This window comes from Vespa crabro, chromosome 5, assembly GCF_910589235.1.
Source record: "Vespa crabro chromosome 5, iyVesCrab1.2, whole genome shotgun sequence".
NCBI classification, from domain to species: Eukaryota; Metazoa; Arthropoda; class Insecta; order Hymenoptera; family Vespidae; genus Vespa; species Vespa crabro.
This window is the reverse complement of record NC_060959.1, coordinates 9,858,009-9,871,406: the sequence shown is the minus strand read 5'-3', so window position 1 is coordinate 9,871,406 and position 13,398 is coordinate 9,858,009. Positions and strand designations below refer to the sequence as shown.

General features: G+C 25.6%; 3 protein-coding genes across 4 annotated transcripts in view; 1 reads left to right on the top strand and 2 right to left on the bottom strand.

The window, feature by feature from the left end:
• The window catches only part of LOC124424284 (L-asparaginase 1), a 5,820-nt gene extending 3,485 nt beyond the window's left edge, over positions 1-2,335 (bottom strand). Inside the window, exons 1-6 of the mRNA XM_046963109.1 lie at positions 2,012-2,335; positions 1,468-1,588; positions 1,232-1,346; positions 695-1,031; positions 130-444; positions 1-37 (exon numbers count right to left, since the gene is read on the bottom strand). The exon at positions 1-37 is cut by the window's left edge and continues 268 nt beyond it. Of these exons, the coding sequence (XP_046819065.1) occupies positions 1-37; positions 130-444; positions 695-1,031; positions 1,232-1,346; positions 1,468-1,588; positions 2,012-2,213 (1,127 nt within the window). The 5' untranslated portion in view covers positions 2,214-2,335. The remainder of the gene's footprint in view (positions 38-129; positions 445-694; positions 1,032-1,231; positions 1,347-1,467; positions 1,589-2,011) is intronic.
• Positions 2,336-3,927: 1,592 nt separating this feature from the next.
• On the top strand, positions 3,928-8,229 carry LOC124424035 (small G protein signaling modulator 3 homolog). 2 transcript variants are annotated; one of them, XM_046962500.1, is made up of 15 exons: positions 3,928-4,184; positions 4,312-4,490; positions 4,569-4,667; positions 4,747-4,910; positions 5,049-5,259; positions 5,344-5,474; positions 5,581-5,814; positions 5,882-5,976; positions 6,081-6,226; positions 6,316-6,413; positions 6,479-6,658; positions 6,725-6,835; positions 6,983-7,293; positions 7,380-7,540; positions 7,642-8,228. In XM_046962500.1, exons 1-15 carry the CDS (start codon positions 4,116-4,118, stop codon positions 7,832-7,834), a joined length of 2,382 nt encoding a protein of 793 aa, XP_046818456.1. In that variant the 5' UTR covers positions 3,928-4,115; the 3' UTR covers positions 7,835-8,228. The 2 variants fall into 2 exon arrangements, with proteins under 2 accessions (XP_046818456.1, XP_046818457.1); XM_046962501.1 differs by lacking the exon at positions 3,928-4,184 and having other exon boundaries at positions 4,318-4,490; positions 4,595-4,667; positions 7,642-8,229.
• A 346-nt stretch (positions 8,230-8,575) lies between these two features.
• LOC124424203 (eukaryotic translation initiation factor 2-alpha kinase) lies at positions 8,576-13,383 on the bottom strand. Its single transcript, XM_046962934.1, has 13 exons — positions 12,955-13,383; positions 12,659-12,785; positions 12,345-12,519; positions 12,077-12,233; positions 11,818-11,980; positions 11,436-11,700; positions 11,220-11,342; positions 10,899-11,085; positions 10,725-10,830; positions 10,285-10,490; positions 9,477-10,206; positions 9,065-9,412; positions 8,576-8,891 (listed from the first exon to the last, which is right to left on the bottom strand). Exons 1-13 carry the CDS (start codon positions 13,128-13,130, stop codon positions 8,691-8,693), a joined length of 2,964 nt encoding a protein of 987 aa, XP_046818890.1. The 5' UTR covers positions 13,131-13,383; the 3' UTR covers positions 8,576-8,690.
• Positions 13,384-13,398: the final 15 nt, after the last annotated feature.

Genomic DNA, 13,398 nt, shown 5'->3' with positions numbered 1-13,398 from the left:
GCAGCTTCCGGCGTCATGTCATAACCAGATATTACACCTGTTCGAAATATTACAATTTTTAAAATAATATAATTTTTATTGATATATATATATATGTGTGTGTGTATGTATGTATGTATATGTATCTACCAGCTTCCTCTAATAATTTTCCTGCTTCGTATGTACCCGATACACGACCAGTTGTACATTGAGTTATATTGATGATAATAATACCACGTCGTGTAGCTTCACGAAATTCAACCAATATATCCTCCCGATTGCTTGGTATATTACCAGAACCATATGTTTGCAATACAACACCTTCAGTTGGTGGTTGAAGAAATGCTTTGACTAGATCAGCAGTAATACCAGGGAAAAGTCGTAAAAGACCGACGTTTCGATTCAATTTCAAATGTACCGTAAAATTTCCTGGACCTTGAGGATATTTCGTTAAACGATAGTCGACTAAAAAAGGTTCATATTGATTGATAATTAACGAGATTAATTAATCAATTATACAATGTATTATAGTTTATTTTAAATATAAGAGAAAAAAATATTTGTTTTCAGATTTTAGAAAATATAAATGATATTATCCAATGTTTTATTGTTAAAGATATTTAAAAAAAAAAATAATTTATATCGGTTATTTTTTTTTTTTTTTTTTTTTTTTTTTTTTTTTTTAATTCGTTTAATTAATAACATATACGCTAACCTTCTATATTTATTCCGACCGTAGCCAAAGGCGGAAAATTTGGTGAGTGAAATGCATCGAAGGACGTGGCTGAGACTTTACTGGTACGATTTCCTCGCATAAGATTAGTTCCAAAGAATACGCATACTTCCGGTATATTATAATTTGCAGCTATTACCAAAGATGTAAGAAAATTATCTACTCCATCGTTCCTCGTATCAAATATAGGAACTTGAGAACCAGTCAAGATAACAATCTTATCGAGATCTTGCAACATAAATGACAAGGCAGATGCTGTGTAACTCAATGTATCTGTTCCGTGTAATATTACGAATCCGTCGAAATCGTTATAGTATTTCTAAAAAAAAAAAAAAAGAAAAAAGAAAAAAGAAATTTTTAATTTGATGAACTTTACTAATTTTTGGTTTTTATATGTGTATGTGAAAAACAAAAAAAAAATATATATATATATATATATATATATATAATGCGATTTGGAAGTAATTTTTTTCCTTTTCTTTTCTTTTTTTTTTCCAAATATATACATGAATGATTTACTTTGATATCATTGGCAATAAGAATCCAATCGTCCATAGTCATATCACTGGAATCGCAAAGCGGTGAATATTCTAATACCTCATAAATAACACGACAATTATCCGTTGTTTTAACCCTGAGAAAGAACAAAAACAAAAAGAATAATGAATCGTATATAATTTGTAGTAAAAGAGAATGATTGCTATTTGGTTGCAATATCCAAAGTATTGTCTTTATACAATGAATAATACGCTTACGGTAAGATCAAAGGACTTTCGTCAGCCATTTTGCCATATATTTGCTTGGCATAATCACGATCATGCATTTGAGAAAATTGTCGTAAATTATTAACAAAAGAATTGGCTTTTGGTACCAGAACTAAAATATTAAAAGATATCAATAGGCAAAAAAAAAAGGAGAAAAGAAAAGAAAGTATAATAATTTCATACGTGGATTAATTTAATACAAATGGATCGTATATTTCTGTTTAAAAATCGTGACCAATATCTAATCTTCTAACATTAGATTAAACATTTATAAACTTATTTTTCTTATCGTTTTTCCTGTTAAATCAGAATAAAACTGTATGATACTTGTAAGAAATTTATTGCTTTTTTTTTTTTTCTTTTTTTTTCATTCTTTCTATGAAACATATACGACATAATATTAATAAGAAAAATTAATTGGACAAGCAAAAAGATAAGGTTTCTGAAAATGAAGAAAAAATAAAAGAAAAAAAAGAAGTGAAAAGATAAGACTCCGTTATAATAAAATCCTTTCGATTTTAATGTTTGCTCTCACCTCCGCTTTCATTTCTAATCATTCCTATAGTACCACCGGTATACAAAACAAGAACTCGACTTTCAGACTTGATCTCACTCGTCGTGGCATTTTCCTTGGTAGAATATTTTTCACTATCATTTGAATTTATTTCCGTTGCTTGATCGTCATCAATATCGATAAACAATTTCTGATCATTCTCATTCTTGATAGATCTTAACATGTTGACGCGTTTATGAACTATAACAAACTGATAAATATCGTTTAGTCGTACAGTTAAGTCGATCGTGCTGCTGTTATTGAATTCTTAGTTTCAACACCATACTCTCTCCTCTCTCCCTCTCTCTCTCTTTTTTTCTCTCTCTCCTTTTTTCTCTCTCTCTCTCTTTCTATCTTTCTCTTTCTTTTTCTCTTTCTATCTCTCTTTTCACATGATCCATTATAATTTATTATTATATTTTATATCGTTCAAATAAATTTCAATTTTTGGGCAATTAAAATAAAAGATAATTTTTTTATTGTATCATATATTACTTTATGTAAGTTAGACATATACATACATTTTAGTTCAATTCAATTAATATTAATATTATAAAATATAAAATATTAATTATACATATACATTTGTATTTCATGCAGAAAGTAAAAGAGTTCTTCTTTACTTAGAATTATTTCTTATTATCATAATTTTATGCAATCATTGATAACATATTCGTTTCTTGATTTATTTTCACGATATTTCACAATAATATTCTTGATATCCATCAATCATTTTCTCAAGCATATAGTATAATATAATGTATAAGATATATTATTATATTTTTATCATATTTAATGATAATAGAAAATTACACTTCTCTTTTTTCTAGTTCTAATAATTTCTTTTCGATCGTTCTGGATTTCTGTAACAATTATCTATATCTATAAAAATTGTTTTTTTATTTGTAACGTTAAATGGAAAATATTTTCTTCGTTTCTTCTAAATTTGCGTGTTAAAATGTTATGTTCATAAAAATTTGCTGAAAGCGTGTCTAACTTTAGTGACAGGTACGGAGAAAATATTAACTATATAAACCCAATTATTGACCCCCATCATGTGCCTATCCTATCAATGAATAAGTTTATGTAAGTATTAATACAATGTCTAACATATCTGTAATACAAGAATCGAGTTAGTATAAGTTAAAGCAATTATATATTTCTTTGATGATGGCATGCATATAGCAATGATCCGTGTTATAAGTTCGTTCAACGTGACGGGACAGAAAATACAAACATAACAATTGCGTGTTAAGTGCGTGATAGATATAAAGAACTTTAGTTATCGTTAACTATCGTTAATTAGCTAATGATAATCAATTGTTTAATTAGGAAACGAATTTATATAGGTCATTTTTAGGGTTTCCTTCGATTTCCCGTTCGAAAAGTGTTATGCAATATCTGAGAATTGTACGTACGCTTTTGAATCTCCTTATCACGTCCCTATCACGTGTATTTATTTACGTTTTCTGAATCATTTCGATTGCGTGAATTATAAAAATTTTATTGTCATTAGTATCGATACGCATTTTTTTTATTATAAATTCATAAAAACTAATAAATGTATATATATATATATATATATATATATATATATAAATGCAAAAGATTAAAATATGCGTAGAAAATTAATGCTAATGAAGATTTATTATTATCTCTTTATATGCTACAATAGTATGAAACAATTCTTAAAGTATATTATTTTTTCATAACATTTTAATTTTGTTACAAAATTCTTTTTATTTAGTTCACAATTATATCAATTATTTTGTTAAATATTTATTGAAATAACATTGCAATTAATTTACGTACATGTATATCGAATTAATAAAAGTTATATTGGGTTTTAAATATGGCGCTCTTTTAATGACGTCACGTTTAAATATTCATTACATTTGATCGATTATATGTCGTAAGAAACATGTTGAGAAAAACGTCACGAATTACACGTATAGTGAACAGTAGAATAAACAAGTATAGAGTATATAATAGTATATGATAGTAAATATGTTTAATTAATCGAATAAATAATTAATGTATATTGTTCGAGTTCAATAATATTGAATAATTAATTAAGTGATAAAAGATGGATATTGCAAAATCCTTTTTCAATGTACGCGATCATGAAGGTTATGTCGGAAAAGAAGAACATAATGTAAATATTCTTTATTCTATATTATTTGACAAAATATTTTGTTATTATTCAACATATATATATATATATATATATATATATATATATTATTTATTTATAAAGTAATTTAATTCGTCATTTCCTTTAGAAAAAGTTAGAAATAAACTTGTCAGAAGATGAATTGGAAGCAGGAGATAAAAATTCTAGAGAATATTTATCACCTGTACCTGGTGGATCGTTTTCTGCTTTAACATCGTCCATGTGGCCACAAGATATTTTAGCTAAATTGAATCAACCGGATGATCCTAATTCTCAACCAGAATATAGGTATTATATAGGCTTTTATTAGGCTAAATTTAATATTTTTAAACTTGTTATATAAAAAGTAATAATATAATATTGTAGATTTGATGAATTTGGTTTTCGTGTAGAAGAAGAAGACGGACCAGAACAGAGTTCAAGAAAAATCCTTGGCATTCCCTTTGTGGAGGATCCCCAACATAGGTATTAATAAATAATTTAATTATTTTCCATAGACATATGGTAGGTTTATTTTTATTAAAATTTATTTTTGTATTGCCAGATTACAATGGGTTGCTCTTTTGGAATTCAGTAATAATAAAGAGGATACAGATTTTTCATGGCAGAATGTAAATCAAAGATTACCTCGTACAGATAAATTACGTGACATGGTTCGCCGTGGTATACCTCATTCTCTTCGACCTCAAATTTGGATGCAAATGTCTGGTAATATACGACAGAGATTACTATCTGTATTTTATATTAATGACATAATATCATTTACAAATTTATATATATATATATATATATATATATATATACACATATATGTATATACAAAAATAATTTATTACAATTTCATAGGTGCATTACAGAAAAAGCATACCTCAGAAATGATGTATAAAGATATAGTAAGAGCATCTAGCAGTGACGTACTTATGACTAATAAACAAATAGAAAAAGATCTTCTTCGTATTATGCCTGCAAATGCATGTTTTAGTCATCTTCATAGTACAGGAATACCACGTTTACGAAGAGTTATGCGTACTCTTGCTTGGTTATATCCTGATATTGGGTAAGAATAGTATTTGTATAATAATATATATATATAATTGTGATAAACTTAAAAACTAATACATTATATGTTTATATTGTTAAGATATTGTCAAGGTACTGGTATAATAGCTGCCTCGCTATTACTCTTGTTAGAAGAAGAGGATGCATTTTGGATGATGGCAACTATAGTAGAAGATCTATTACCAGCTTCATATTATTCAGCAACATTATTAGGTAGAAATTTTCTATACACATTTGTAAGATCATATTTTATTTCATGTTATAAATAATATAAATTATAAATTAACTAATAATCAAATATATTGTTATATATTTATAGGAATTCAAGCAGATCAAAGAGTTCTACGCACATTAGTAGCTAATTATTTACCAGATATCGATCATGTATTAGAACAGCATGATATAGAATTAAGTTTAATATCTCTGCACTGGTTTCTCACATTATTTGCATCAGTTGTACATATGAAGATTTTATTGCGAGTGTGGGATTTATTTCTTTTTGATGGTTCTATAGTTTTATTTCAAATTACTCTTGGAATGTTAAAGATAAAAGGTATTTAAAAAAATTATTATATCCTTTATAGAAACATATAATTAAAATATGTAAATTATTATTATAGAGATAGATCTGAAGCAGCTTGAAAATTCTGCACAAATATTTAATGCTCTTTCGGATATACCTGGAGATATTGACGATGTAGATCAATTATTTCGCGTAAGTAAAATATAAATAATTTGTTTTTCTATATATAATATTTATATACAATAAGATTAATTAAATTTTATTATATGTATATATATATATATATTTATATATAGATATCACTAGAAGTAAGTGGATCATTAACTGACGTTTTGATCGAAACTCATAGACGACGTCATTTAGCATATTTAATGGCTGATCAAGGTGCATTAGTTGGTAATCCAGATGCATTGCCAAATTTACCGAAACAACATCTAAATAGGTAAATAATTTAAATTTATTTTTTAAAGAAAATATAGATTGTACTTATAATATTAATAATATTATAATGATAATTGATTTTCTTTTAAGGCGTCAAATAAAAAGAAGTAAATCAATGCTACAAACATTTTTGTTTGGAAATGATAATGAAGAGGATGATGCAAAATCAAAGAATATTCATCAAACTGGTTTGTTATATTAAATATTAATTAAAATGCATAGTATTTAAATTTTTACTTTTATATTATTTCAGAAATTTTGGTTGATCTAAGAGAATCTGTGCTACAAGTAGCAAGACACTTTATAAATGTTGATCCAAAATTAAACAATGTTATACTTATAGCAGACTATAGTATGGAAAGTCATGCCAAAGATCACGATAGTTATATAAATGTATCACGTAACAGAAAAAGAAGAGCTAAAGCATTATTGGGTATAAATTAAATAATTATGCATGATTATAATATGATAATAAATATTAATCATTTAATAATTGTAGATTTTGAAAGGCATGATGATGATGAACTTGGATTTCGTAAAAATGATATAATTACTATTATTAGTCAAAAAGATGAACATTGTTGGGTAGGAGAACTTAATGGACTTAGGGGTAACATATGTGAAAGATATATTATAATAATTAATTTTCTTGAAATTATTTTATTTATTTAAGGTTATTTTTTTTTTTTTTTTTTATAAATCAGTTTATAAGTTCAACTTGCTATTCTTCGAATGTTACATTTAACTTGATTTTTAGGCTGGTTTCCTGCTAAATTTGTCGAATTATTGGATGAACGAAGCAAACAGTATACATGTGCAGGCGATGATGCGGTCAGCGAAGCTGTTACAGATTTAGTTAGAGGTTCTTTATGTCCTGCTATAAAAGCAGTATTAGAACATGGAATGCGTAAACCATCATTCTTAGGAGGTCCATGTCATCCATGGCTTTTCATTGAAGAAGCTTCAAGCAGAGAGATAGAAAAGGATTTCAATTCTGTGTACAGTCGGTTAGTACTTTGTAAAACATATAGGCTGGATGAGGATGGTAAAGTTTTAACTCCTGAAGAAGTAAGTTATTGATAATAGTTATTAATTATTATTTATTCTCCAAACTAATGCAATAAATAATGAAAAGTGTTCATTTTTTATACTAGTTATTATATCGATGTGTACAGTCTGTAAACTTGTCACACGACAATGCTCATGCACAAATGGATGTTAAATTACGTTCATTAATTTGTCTTGGATTGAATGAACAAGTTTTACATCTATGGCTTGAAGTTCTATGTTCTTGCGTAGAGGTAGTACAAAAATGGTATGGATTAAAAATATTTATAACGCGAAATAAGTATAAAAATAATGATATATATTTTTACTAAATATCAATATCGTTAATACTATTAATAATTAATTTAGGTATTATCCATGGAGTTTCATAAATAGTCCAGGTTGGGTACAGATAAAATGTGAGTTAAGAATACTCAGTCAATTTGCATTTAATTTAAATCCTGATTGGGAACTGCCAGCAAAAAAGGAGCAATCTCAACCTTTGAAAGATGGTGTTCGAGATATGTTAGTAAAACATCATTTATTTAGTTGGGATCTTTAGTGTATAATTTTTAAATTAATATTAATATATTTGAATTATATAAAAAGTATAAAATCAAGATCACATTATAAGTTGTGGAAAAATAATTTCCATTAAAAGAATTATGCACATACAATTTTTTAATTTATGCACATACAATTATATAATTTATTATATTAGAGATTTATTTAAAAAAAAAAAAAAAAAAAAAAAATTAATTTAATGAAAAAGTTAATTATTCAATTGCAAATAATAGTATTGTATTTAGTATATGTAGATTAAAAAAATTTAATTAAAAAAAATAAAAAAAAGGAAAAAGCAACACAAACAGTATAATCTATAGTAATTTTATAAATACAAAACTAATGGTACAACAAAGATAAAATGATTATTGAATAATAATTATGTAGTGAATATGTTGTGACAATAGTAATATATATATATACACATATATATATTTAAATAAATTGTAATTTTAAATCATTTGATTATTCTATAACAAATATTTATTTTATAATATAACCTATTAAATTATCACATTTTATTATTTTTATTGTAATATACACGAATTTTTATAATAAATATATGTCTTTTCTTATATTGCTCTCTGTATCAAAATATTAAAATTCTTTTTTTTTCAAAAAAAAAGAGAAAAAAAATAAGAAAAGTATTCAACACAAACAAAGAAACGTTAAAAAATGATAATGCGAATTACATACACAGTCAGGAAAAATGTTACATATTTAAAATGAAAAAAATATATACCTCTGAGATATAAACTTTTTTATAATGATTAAAAAAACAGGAACATATTCCAAAATGGAATTACAATAAGTTTATTGTTCACATTGATAGTCTTTTACGTACTTGTATTTACCTATGATTCATTATTACTACTACCATTTGTTACAGATGAATATCTGGCAAGTTGTGGTAATTCAAAATGCCACTCTGAACTTTCATTTATCCTAAAACCATTTTTTTTTCCATAATGCGACAATGGCGGTCTTGCTTTGATTCCCAATGTTGTAGGCCTCTTTTCAGGTCTTTCATCCAACATAATTTTCAATAATGTATACTACAATATGAAAGGTAAGAATGAATATGAAATTAATTATGACAATAATACAATGTAAAATATAAAAATTAAGTATAATTATTACGCTTTAAAAGATACGTAAAATTACATAATCTATAAACAACAAAAATATTTAAAAAAAAAAAAATATATATACAAAAAATTGTTTTTACCTCAGCTGGAAAATATATATCAAAATTCTTTGGGAATGATAATCTACGTAAATTCGTAAGATTGATTATTCTTTCCATTTCTGTATCGAATGACATTAACAGTTCAAAGAAAATAATTCCTAAAGAATATATATCTACTTTATAATCGTAAATCTGTCCGTTCATTTGTTCAGGTGACATATATAACTGAGTACCAACGCAGGACGTATGCAAATTATGGTTTATTTTATTATTTCCACTTTGATCTGACGGAAAATAAGTTTCTTTGTAACCTTCGGTCATAGCAGTAACAAGGCCAAAATCACCAATTTTTATTTTATCGTCATAAGCAAAAAATATATTCGATGGCTGTAAATTATAATATAATATTACTATCGTCTGATGTTGTAATATAAATATCAATTTGGATTACCTTCAAATCACGATGAATAAGACCTTGCAAATGAACATATTCTACGGCATCAACAATTTGATGAAATATATTCAATATCATACTATTATCCCTTGGATTCATTTCCTTTTTCAGCCATTCTCTGAGGCTAAGCCTTTGACATAATTGCATTTGTATATACAAAAACATTTTTGTGGATTTACGATTATTAGATTTTTCTTTTAAATTTATGGAAAGCGAAGATTTTCTACGTTTTTTATATTCTTCCTTTTTGGACAGTTTATTATTATTTCCAAAAGATGGAATGTTTTGGGAAAGAAAAGAATCATCATCGTCCTTCAAATTATTGTCCTTCTTAGAACATTGTGAGTCAGAATTTTCTGTATTAGAACCACCAATATCTATGACATTTTCTTCATTTTTCAAATTTTCAGAATGTTCAAATACGACAAAAGAATCATCACTTTCATGATTTAAAACATAAGCTTCACAAGCACTATCTACAGAAGACTGTTCGGATATAGAAACATTAATGCAAGTGGAACCATCACATTTTTTCTCATTTTTATTAGTATTTAATAAAAATTCTGATGATAGAAAATTTTCCTTGCAAATCCATTGTCGATCGTGTTCTTCTAACCACTCAATAGGAGGACATTCAAGCCATGCATTAAAATATCTGACAATATTGCAATGATCCAGTTTTGCTAATGCTTTTACTTCACGCATAACACGTTCTCTAGAATCTTGACTGTAAAATAGATATACGACAAATTTCAATTTAAAATTACAATATTATTAATTAAAAAATATTTTCAGTCAAAATTACCTATTAGGTAATGCAATTCGTTTGATAGCATAATTACATTCATCTATCTTATTTTTAGCTTCAAATACAACTCCATAACCACCTTTGCCTAAACAATCAATTGGTTCAAAATCTGTTAAATAACGAGATTTGAAATTTACATTTTGTCCTTGATCTGTAATTTCGTTGACATTCTTGCATTCAATGTGGCGTTCTATTATCAAGGGCTGTAATATATAAATACTTGTAATATTTCTAAAAACATCAGCATGTATAAAAATAAAATTTTATATTAATACGTTTGATTGTCAATTATGAAATAATTCGTAGATAATAAAATAATATAATTAAATAAAATAATTATATAATTATATAATTAAATAATTATATAATAATAAATTAAAGTGGCTTTTTACATCGAAATCCTGAAAAGTATTGTTGCTATTAATGTGCTAACTTACTGGAGGTATAGCGTCTTTAGTTATTGCTGTTCTATTTAATAGATGTTGAGTCCATATAAAATTTAATAAAAGTGCCGTAGTAATTGATATTACTAAAACTTCTTTCCTAGCAACAAAATTATTTATATATTTATATGCCATAGGACTATTTGATTTATTTTATTAAAAACTTACCACCAATACCATAGGGAGACAATAATGACTTGTACTGGAGTTTCATCATTATCATATTCATCATCGATCTCTTCATAAAAATTTTTGTTATCTTCACTGCTAGTAATAAGGATATTGGAATCATTGCAAGATTGATTATTTCTATTTGATTGTAAATGTTCCTTTAAATATAAATAGAAACCATTTCCTGTTAAAAAAAAATTTCTTTTTAAGAAACACACACATATATATATATATATATATTTTTTTTTTTAAATAGCGTTTTAATTGTAACTTATTTGGATTTTTTTTTTTATGATATAAAAAATTGATAAAACACACCATTAATATATTCTGAATTATACATTACAGATAAAGCAGTTGTACTTTGTACATCAGTTATTTCAAAAGAGTTATTCTTATCACTTTCTTTTATACTTAACGGATTAGTTATCAGTGCTGTACCTAGAAAATATTAAGTACTATGTATATCTCTGAGTAATATAATATATTTAGAACTATACTTCTACTATATTCAGCAATTAAACAGTTATGTACCAATAGCAGGATACGGTTGCCAAGGAATTTGTGAATGTAATGTAAATTTAGTTGAAGACGATCCCAAAGATTTATAAACTTGTGCATTTTCTTGTACATATAATTGTCTGTCATGCATTCCTATATAAATACTAGGTCCTATTGCAAATTCGGAACCCCAAGTCCATTGAGAGTTATCAAATAAATTAACTTCCTTTAATCCTTTGTTATTATTAATACTTTTTGTATTTTCTTTTTGCCATATTGTAACAATTGGAGAATCAAACTGTAAGAAGTAATTATTGTAATTAGAACAATTCAGGCAAATATGTCTTTTATTTTACGTATTTTTGTTTTTAAAAATTAATTATTTTTATTATTGTTTTAAACTAATATATCTAACCTTATATTGCCATAATTTTACGCTAGGAGAATTTTTTTTAACTGCCCAAATCAGTCCTTCAGGGACAATAACTTTAAGCTCAAATTCAGGAATATTACCATCATAGCACATATCTTGATTGGAAGTTAAAAGTAACTCGTGCTGTCCTACACTGAAGTTCCATCTATTTAAAAAATAATAACAAATTGTTTCTTAAATCTTATTTTAGATTTTATTTTATGATGAAATAAAGGATTAAATGATATATTGAAAAAGTTACTTTTCTGCACCACTATGTGGTTCTACTGCTCTGACAGTTTGTTGAAAATGTTGAATGACAAGTATTTCTTTATCAATATGAGTGTCTGTAGTAGTATAGTTACGACAACCATCGATTTTACATTCATATAATATTTTTCCAGTTGTACTCAATACTCCTACAAAAAAAAAAATTAATTGAGATGATAATGATTTCTTTGCACTCATAATAATAAATTAATTAATGATATATTTGTATATTACAAGATTGTAATAAATATAATAGTTACCATATGATCGTGTTTCTTTGCCTCCAGAAAATACTAAATCATCAGAATAACGGAACGATAAAGATAATAATTGTTCGGTTGTCACTGGTAATTTTTCTAAATTTTCACCATCAAATTTATATAATCCACCTCCTAAAGATGGAATTAATCTAACCCATTGTCCATTATTATTAAGCTATAAAATAGGATGGATAAATTATACATTGTATAAAACAAAACAAAAATAAAAATAATATAATTAATCAATTATTAATACATTGATATACATTTTAATGTATATATTATTTAATTATGTTAATATGTAATCAACATACTTCTCTCCGATGAATATTAGACGATAACATGGGACTATTGCCAAAATCCAAAGCCCATAGTTTCTTTCCATTATTGGCAGCATCCAATGCTGATACTTTACCATCCAATGTACTTACAAATATCAAACTGCAAACATACAAAATATTATTTCTTATAAATTGAATAGATTTTGCTTTTATTATTTAATTAATCTTAAATTGGTCTATATATTTATATAATATTTATAAAATAATTCAAGTAATTTTGTAGACAACAAATATGGAATATAATCCATTGATTTGTTATAATACATTACCTTTGAGGATTTTTGGAAGACGGTCCACAGACTTTGAATTGATTTATTTTAGCACCGTTAACGAATGTTAAACTGTATAAGATTATAATTGCCGCATAAAAATAAATTTGTTTCCAAAAAAATATTTTTGTCATCTTTCTTTTACAAAAAAATATATTAACTATACATGACATCATTTTCCAGATGCATATATCTAATTATTTATTTAAGTATTACAATAATTGATTATTGTAATATGTTCAGATATAAAGATAACATATTCAACATCACATAAAAAAGAATTACATAATTATATATATTTATTTCGAATAAAAAAATATATTAAATACTATATGTAAATATATAAATAAATGGATGTTGATTTTATAATTCATTACACACTTTACGTACGTACGAATTCGTATGCGGATCATACGATGTGAAATTACTTGAAGTGAACACAAA

Excerpts from the sequence above, each read along its gene's own strand:
- LOC124424035 (XM_046962500.1), top strand. The coding sequence starts at position 4,116 with ATGGATATTGCAAAATCCTTTTTCAATGTACGCGATCATGAAGGTTAT. Across the intron at positions 4,911-5,048 it reads AATTTGGATGCAAATGTCTG|GTGCATTACAGAAAAAGCAT; the intron begins GTAATATACGAC and ends ACAATTTCATAG. Across the intron at positions 6,659-6,724 it reads AAGAGCTAAAGCATTATTGG|ATTTTGAAAGGCATGATGAT; the intron begins GTATAAATTAAA and ends TAATAATTGTAG.
- LOC124424203 (XM_046962934.1), bottom strand. The coding sequence starts at position 13,130 with ATGATGTCATGTATAGTTAATATATTTTTTTGTAAAAGAAAGATGACA. Across the intron at positions 11,981-12,076 it reads CCACATAGTGGTGCAGAAAA|ATGGAACTTCAGTGTAGGAC; the intron begins GTAACTTTTTCA and ends TTTTTTAAATAG. Across the intron at positions 8,892-9,064 it reads ATATATATTTTCCAGCTGAG|TATACATTATTGAAAATTAT; the intron begins GTAAAAACAATT and ends TTCATATTGTAG.